This window comes from Triticum dicoccoides, chromosome 4A (genome assembly GCF_002162155.2).
Source record: "Triticum dicoccoides isolate Atlit2015 ecotype Zavitan chromosome 4A, WEW_v2.0, whole genome shotgun sequence".
Classification (NCBI taxonomy): domain Eukaryota; kingdom Viridiplantae; phylum Streptophyta; class Magnoliopsida; order Poales; family Poaceae; genus Triticum; species Triticum dicoccoides.
The window spans coordinates 442,917,071-442,925,724 of NC_041386.1; the positions used below are offsets into that span (position 1 = coordinate 442,917,071).

At 40.4% G+C, this 8,654-nt stretch overlaps 1 protein-coding gene and 1 long non-coding RNA gene across 2 annotated transcripts; one reads left to right on the forward strand and one right to left on the reverse strand.

The window, feature by feature from the left end:
• Positions 1 to 2,623: 2,623 nt before the first annotated feature.
• On the forward strand, positions 2,624 to 5,409 carry LOC119286072. The gene is made up of 2 exons (XR_005140258.1): positions 2,624 to 4,236; positions 4,320 to 5,409. It is a non-coding gene; the product is annotated as an uncharacterized LOC119286072 (long non-coding RNA).
• Positions 5,410 to 7,457: 2,048 nt separating this feature from the next.
• On the reverse strand, positions 7,458 to 8,172 carry LOC119288948 (zinc finger protein ZAT11-like). Its single transcript, XM_037568410.1, has one exon. It carries the CDS (start codon positions 8,094 to 8,096, stop codon positions 7,623 to 7,625), a length of 474 nt encoding a protein of 157 aa, XP_037424307.1. The 5' UTR covers positions 8,097 to 8,172; the 3' UTR covers positions 7,458 to 7,622.
• Between the last annotated feature and the right edge of the window lie 482 nt (positions 8,173 to 8,654).

Below are 8,654 nucleotides of genomic sequence, written 5' to 3' on the forward strand. Positions count from 1 at the left end.
TGTTGTTTTATCATTCTTCTTAAAGGGTTTCATTATTTTGTTTTTATAATATTTCATTAGTGGCATTTACATTTTCATTTCTTTCTTTTTAAGGGTAATACAAATTCCAGTAATTCATCCCTTCTTTGGAAACTTCTATTTTGTGTAAATTCCGCAATTATATGCTTATCCTTGCATATTATAAAAGGCGCAATTTTGTATAAATTGTGTGCAAATTTTACATTTGTTGTATTAGATTTTTGTTCATTTGTAAAGGTTAATATAAATGTCACTATAAATTCTTCGTTGGAAAACATCATATTTTATTTTTGTTTTGGTGTTTATTTCACTTTCTCTCTTCTTAAAAGGCAGTAGCATTGTCACTTATTCATTTGTTCAAATTTTGTCTGTACATTGTTAAAAAGCACAATTTAAGTGTAATATATGCTTATTATTGCATATTGTGAAAAAACGCAATTTAAGTGTAAATTGTGTGCAAATTTTGCCGTTGTTTATTTAGTTTTGTTTCATTTTTATTCTTCCTGAAAGGTAATACAAATGCCACTAATTTTTTTGTCCTTAGAAAACTTCTTTATTTTTATTTTATTTCAGCTTATATTTTATTTTCTTTCTAGTTTAAGAGTAATGCCAACGCCACTAATTCATTTTTTTCTTAGCAATCTTCCTTTTGGCGAAACTTCACCATTATATGCTTATTATTGCATATTATCAAAAAGCATAATTATGGGTAAATTGTGTGCATATTTTATCATTATTAGTGTTTTAGCTTTGTGGCAGACTCATGCTAGACTTTTTCTCAGGTATTTTTCTCTAAATAACACTGCATCTAGACTGCAGGTATACTGTAGCAAGTTGTGGGACATACATACTTTGTTTTGGCCGCATTTAAACCATCGCGGTCAAAAAGGAAAATTACCTCACACTGTGACTCCCTCTCTTATTAAACTTCTCCGCCATGCATGCAGTCTGTCTCTCATTTTTTTCACATACATGCACACATCACAAATCTCTCTCAGTAGCTCTCACTGTCTCTGTCTCTCTCTCATGTCTGTGCACAACACCATCTCTCATGAGCGTGCTCTCTCTCGGGCGCGCACACAATCCAAATCTCGAAGGCATAGTTGCGGCCGGCCTTATTAGGCTTTTTTCCTGTGGCTGCGCATGTTCACACCTACATAGAAAAGTGACTGACAGAATATAAATTTCAGTCGATTGACACCTAGTCGGTCCCTATAAGAAAGAAACAACGTATGCCCCAACTAGTTAGCCACCTACCCATGGAACTGGCCTGGCCTGGCAACCACTCTCATCTCGTTCATTGTCGAGACCTCCTATTCCGTGGCTTTAGCGCCATGAAAAGGAACGACGCTCACTGCAACGCCTTGTGGGCTAGGCCACGAACATGCAGCGCTAAAAAAAATTGGCTCTCCTAGAGGAATCTAACTTGCGCGGTTACGTTCCTGTACATGTTTGGCTAACCACTACAGATACTTAACTGGCTGCATCACAAATAATTTAATAACAACTATAGCCGCGCTATTTATTTCACAACATATTTTTTGTTTACTTTATCGCTTCGATTTTGAAACATTTTGGGAAAACATGTTTTTTTTTACTGAAAAATGTGATTTTTTTGGTAAGTTCACAGATTAAATAAATCACATGCAAAAAAGTCCACCTATTCAAAAAAACTCCATGAAATCGAAAAAGTACATGTATTCCAAAAAGTTCATGAAATTGAAAAAAGTTTGGGAATTGGAAAAAGATGGTGAGTTTGAAAAAAGTTAGCAGACTTAAAAAAGTCTATGAAATTGAAAAAAAGTTCACTAACTTGAAAAGTTCACGAATTTGAAAAAAGATCACGATTTTCAAAAAAGTTCATGGATTTGAAAAAGTTCACAAAATTTAGAAAAAAAATCAAGAATTTGAAAAAAAAATATCTAAATATTCATGGCATTTGAATAAAAATTCACAATTTTCGTCCCCTCTCCTTCCGCCTGCCGCTCCAACGACAAGGGAGAGGGGCGCCATGGTCTGACGACAGTGGTTTCTTTAGAGCGTAGGAGATATGTGTGGCTGGTGGGAACTCCTGAAATTATTTGTATCCCAAACTCTATGATTATTGAATAAATGTGCTTTACCCCCTAAAAGAAACAATTAGGACAACCTACAAAAGAAAGGAATAACAAAAACAAATGACATCATCCTTAGATGTGACTTAATTATGTCACATGTAGATGTGCTCTAGGCGCACCCTTTGTCCATATACATGGAGATCGTTTATTGTGAATTATTAAATGAAGTTAGAAAACATCCATGTTTCGGGCTTCCCAATTGTGATATTTTATTGATTTTTCATTGAGAAATTAACTAGCAACCAAAGATTGATTTTCATATCTTTACCTAATATTAAAAGACGAAGGCTTTCATAGTTCTCTATACGTCACCTTTTTATATCCGTTGATTTTATGCTACCATAAGGATCGACGACTCAGATCTATTACGTGTAATAAAACAAAAGAGCTTCTTCCCGTTTGTCGTAGAATTACCCCTGTAGTTGAAGGAAGTTACAATGTATGCCACCTCCAAGTGAAAAAATTGTGTCCTTTTTTTCCATACTCGTTCTTCTTATGACACATCCCACAGAGGACGAAGCCCACACTGCGTAAAAAAAATCTCGATCCCCTCCTCTCTCTCCGATGCATCCAGTCGGTAGCACCCGGCGGCTGCCAGATCCGTCCTCCCTTCGGATCCACCAGCTCGACACTCTCCGTCACCGCCTTGCCCACCATGGCGGCCAGCAAGGCGTCCCTTGGCGTTCGGCCATCCCTGTACGGCGGCATCATGTCAGCGGCTGCATCCAACTCTACTATCGCCCGTCGGCCGCGTACAGGTCTTTGCTCTCTGCCATCGGCCGCCTCCACCATGTCTCCAGCTCCATGCTGCCCGACTTGACATCCTCTGCATCATAGTCATCTTGGTTGCCGACGAAAGCTAGCTCTTCCTCCTCTGGGATCGATTTCACCTTCATCTTGCTCTGCCACGGGTGGATCTTCAGCCCCCTCGCATATGTGTTATCCGTACTATACTCCAGCCGGCTGGACGTGCATGTGACGTGGGTGGCTTGACGTGCGCGTTCTATTGGCATAGGAAGCGGGCGGTTGTAGGCAGAGAAAGTTGCTGCCTACTTGCAGAGGGGATTAGGATTGTGTATCATAATTAGGCGAGCTCATTTGATCTGTTTTGGTCTGGATTAGTTAAATCGTGAATTGATAATTGTTTCTTGGTGCAGGAACTTTAAGTCAACCGGCTTGACGGCAACACGTACTATGAGTTTCTTCCTAAATCTGAAACTATTTGGCCCATAAATTGTAATCCCCTTGAGAAAGTTAGAGTCTTTATGGATCGGACTGGGTAATGGATGTTGACAAATTTGATTGCAGCAGGACCGGCAAACAAAGTGCAGTGCTCACCGTTGTAGATATATTCAGGGTAGCATCAAACTTCAGTGAAAATGAGCATTACTAGGCAGCGAGCTTCATGCATCATTGGATTTGAGAATTCTGTACTATGGTGAATTATTTTTGTTTCTTGGAGACACTAACAATAGCTTCTTATTAGTGCCCATGGTGAAAGAGCTATATTGGTGTGCCTTTCTTGGATTCAGATTCTTATATTCGATATTAGCTACCTGCAGGAGTAATATTTACCGACGATGCTCAATATGGCTGAACCTGCCGGCTGCACGCGGTACATGCTCACGCGCGACAACGGTCCGCACATGTATGCCGCGTCAGAGGTGTCGCTACGGCTCATCGCTGAGCTGCACCTATGAGCACATGTTTGCGCCTGACTGCCTTGGCCCGCTCATGGCCATCGCAGACACTGTCATATTCAAAGATTGATTGATCTGGTGCTCTGGATCATAGCTACACGTAGGAGTTAGTTCTGGCGCCTAATTTGTGAAAAGGTTCCGAGGTTCTATAGACATTACTTCTTCTTGTTTTATACTTTGTCTGAATTGAGATTTCATTCCTATTTTTTTCAAAAGTTAGTTGTATCCAACAACAACATAATACATGCTCACTGGGATGTTTTGCTTTGAATTTTTGGACATTACATGCGAAAGCCGTAGCAACCGAGTGCTCATTAAACTTTCTTAGCGTAAAAGGTCCAGAACTGATAAACATGTATGTTGGAGAATCAGAGAAGAATATCAGGGACATCTTTGAGAAGGTATATCCATCTCCACAAGCCATGTAATTGCCATCAAATATGCACATATTACTCAGCTTTTCAGTTTTCACTGTCAATTTCAGGTTAGATCAGCACGCCCATGAGTAATTTTCTCCGATGAGCTTGATCCCCTTGCTTCTGCACGAGGGTCCTCTCGCAGATTCTGGAGGTGTGATGGACATAGTGGTGTCTCAAATATAATTAACCTCATCAATGAGGTGGTGACTGGTGTCTCGGTTTTTCCTCTCTTTTTTTACCTGTGCCTCAGTTTTCCTTCTTATTTTCTATGTTTAAATGTTGGGTAAACTAATTCAGTTTCCCTTTCTCTCTCTTTACTAGCACAAATGCCTGATGGAGATGCATATGTTTGGCATTCCATCAGTAAACATACACTTGTGTACTACATTTTGTGATTGTGTAGTATCCACACCACTACTAATGCTAAAGTCTGTTGCCTTGCCGTGTAATTGTGTCATATGCACACCAATACAAATGCTCTATGCTCTTGCCTGAGAACACGTGTTTTGCTTTATATCATATCATCTAACAAAGATGTAAACTCTTTAAGTAAAAACATACTTTAGCACTATGATCCAGTATGTATTGAGTAGTGGATTAATGTATGTATTTGGTATCCTTGCAACTACTTATTTATTGCTTGCACCAGAAATACCAATAAGTTACTATTGATAATTCAAATATACTATCAGGAAAATGTAAAGACACTGACGCACTGGTCTCAACTAGCTCTGCTCTGGTGCCATTCAACCATATTGGTTCTGCACCCCGAGCACTCAACCCTACGACGGAGTTGGTTCTGCATACTGTCATTTTCTCCCATCGCAATGCACGAGCTCAAATCGACATTGTTTACCGGTTCAGTTTAGTAGCGCATCTCCTTGTGATCGCATCTGTTGTTTATTCCATGAAAGAAACATGTATGCAGTTTTTTGGGTTTGTCTTGAAGTTCGTAGGATATCGTAGGAATTGATCATGAACTCGATGTCCTATCCAAGAAGGGTGAGGTTGTTTAGGAGAGCACACATGAGCCATACTTTGGCGAGAGGTAGACACACTGATTGATTAGCCGCTTTTTGATTTGTATCACTCCCACTGGCTTGATCTGCCTACATAGATGTATGATGTGGATGTAAAAGAATAAGTTTTGGATTAGTATCTTTCTTAATTCTCAAGAGGAAATAGAAGAATACGTTGTCAATGTGAACAAATTGTATTACCCTACTGCTGAGTGGTTTCTCGATAAATCTCAGTTCGTTCTTAATGGGCAGATGATATTATTTTTGAAGTAATATGTAATGAAGATTTCCAGATGGAAATGTGTATATCATTAGGTGACTTGTTATCAGATTTCTGTTGCTAATAATTACGTTTCATCATTTTGTTCATCTACTGTACTCAAAATTTGAAGGTTGATCTTATACAAATTTTACCATGCACGAACATCAGGAAGCAATTCTTGGAAGGCAGGCAGCCCTCACGGTATAGCTCAATAAGATTAGTTTTTTTTTAAGTTATAAACGTTCTATTGTGCCGGTGTGGTTCAATGACAGTGTTATGGCCAAGTTCATCGCCTTGACCGCGCTCAGACACATTGTGACAAGGTTTACGACCTACGTCGGTGATGGCGGAAAGGAGGATCCCTACGAGACAAATGGGGTACCATGTTCAAGTGGATGAAGTAGATTGTATGTGGGGTGATGAGTTGTGATGTTGTTTTTTTCTCCCATTACAACACACAGGCATGTTTCTTAGTAGATACCTACGTGCTAATCTAAGAAGGTCATTATCTTTGTTAGTGTACTGATCGTGCAGCACATAGAAACTGAGATTAGAGGCTGCAAGGAGGACAAGGGAAAATTTTGCAAACCATGCGTTGTCATGAAAGATCGGGTCACCATTACGTGTACAAACCATCGGCTATCGTGTCGCCATGATAGGTAGTTCCAATCGATCTGATGCCTACCTAAACTTCGACCAACGCATGAGTTATGACGAGCAAAGGGCTGGATTTGATACTTTGGTATGTATTTTCGGCGACCTTGATCCCTTTTTTTATAATACAGCAAGAGTTGATTCTAGATGTGTAAGTATGTCTACATCTTTGTACTCCCTCCATTTGATAAAGAGTGTACGTTTGGATTTAAAATTTATCCATAAAAGAGTGTACTCCTATCTTCATAATGCACTTTAAAATAGAAAACAATGCTTCTCTCATCACATAATAATCAAAACCAGTACTATTTTACACATGGTCTTCTTAATTTCTACATGCACTTAGCTCATTGAGGGTTCGATAATAATAAAAAGAAAGATGGTGGCTTGCATCTTTCCAATGCATTTTTACTTCACTGCATAATTTGTCCTAAAATTTCTATATATACACTTTTTACCGGACATATGGAGTAGCTATCAAGTAAATTTGAGTGTCATCCAAAGCAGCGATGATTTTTCATTAAAACTGTATGAGTGCAAGCTATATTAACGGTAATGTTTTGTAGCAAAGTACTTTATGGCATATTTTGGAATGGTTTGCTTATCAATTTCATCTGCGACAACACTGTGGAATTGTTTAGCAGTATTAGCTAGAGCTAGACACGCCTTGGCTGCAAATATTTTATGCGTGTCCAGGCAAAGTCAAATGTGGGTGATACCAATATGAAGTTTTTCAGTAATTTGTGAGCCACAATATGCGTGCCCTGGCTCATCTGCATCCACGATGGGAAAAAAAATCAAAATAAATAGTAGATTTTTAAAAAAAAATCCACAAAAAATCATGGTAGATAATTTTGTGTGTGAGCCACTCCAAAATTTCAGATCATTTGACATCTGAGTAGCTCTCCAAAAAAGACAGATTTGGGGTTTGTAATTTTTTTACTGTTTATGTACTGTTCTGAGCCCAATATTTCTTTTTTGCTGAGAGTTACTCATACGTCCAAATGTTTTGAAATTTGAAGCGCACCTCACGCACCAAATTACCTATCATGTAAAAAGATGGATTTTTTAATTGTTTTGAATTTTTTTATAAAAATTTCCTTGAGCAGGTGTAGATGAGTCTCGGCTTAGAAATGGATGATCGAAAATTGCGCACCTATTCACACAAAAAGGGAGAAAATGCTTTTTTGTTTTGTTATTAAGCACATCTCCAAGCGAAATAGATCACCTGACGTAGGCGATTTCAAACTGAGTTCTTTGATTTATTATTACATCACACATGTGCGCGTATTGGCACTGCAATAGATTTTTTTTGCGAGTATTACAATAAACATTTATACCGTGTAGTAGAGTGCATGCATTCACCGAGAGTAGAGCAAAGCAAACCACTACAAATCAACCAATGCCAACTTATAGACAGTAGCACTAATCCCTCATATAAACTGTATTAAAGTAGGCCAATCGGCATCGTCATGCTGACCAGACACAGAGAGGCACGAGGTCGACGACGACGTGGCCGTCTCCGTCCACGTCGCGGCGGCCACGGCCGGCCTGTGGCGGCGCATGTGCCCGCCGAGCGCCTGCCCCGTGGGGAACGCCTGGCCGCACGTGCCGCAGCGGTGCAGCTGCACCGGGGCCCTGGCCTTGCCTGGGCGCGCGCCGAGCAGGAGATCGAGGCCGTGCGCGCGCACCCGCGGCCGCTTGTGGCTGGTCCGGTGGCCGCCCAGCGACTGGAACGTGGCGAACCGGCGGCCGCACGTCCGGCACTCGTAGGCGCCGCCGGCGGCCTGCAGCTGCACCCGCTTGTTCTTGCCGATCACCCTGCTAGACGCTGCCGGCGAAGATAGCTTAAGCAGCAGCTCTATCAACTTGATCGGCGACCGTGCATCACCACTGGCCACGTCCATTGTTATACTAGCGAGCTAGATCAACGTGTACACGTGCTGCTTACAGACGTTTTGCTATTCTGCTAGTGATGGACAATATAAGTGTGGAATGTTTTAGTGTGAGGCCGATGCATTGCTTATATATAGGCGCGAATGAAGCGTTCATGCCGGAGGTTTAAGGTGGATACGATCCGATTCTTCAGCTAAGCTAAGGCTGGTCATAGTAGGGAGTAACTTATATTAGTGTCATACATATGACACTAGTCTAAATTATTACCTTCATAATGCAAAGTAACATAGTAGTAGTGTCATAGAAGACTTTATTAATTAGCTTGTAGACTCATCTTGTCTTGGAAAACGCTATGTTACAGTAATATATTATGTTACCACTTTTTATTAGCTACATGCCATATAAGTAATTTTTTTTCGAAATGCGCTATGTTACTTGCTAAGTTACTTCCACTATGACTAACCTAATACTACCACGAGTATAACGTTGACGAGGGTCAGGGTCAAGGTGGTTTATGAATGCAAGTGTTCGGACATGTGGCAGCCCCGAAATTTCCGTGCTCGTCCGGC

Bases quoted from the DNA above. Each gene is read 5' to 3' on its own strand.
- LOC119288948 (XM_037568410.1), bottom strand. From the start codon at position 8,096: ATGGACGTGGCCAGTGGTGATGCACGGTCGCCGATCAAGTTGATAGAG.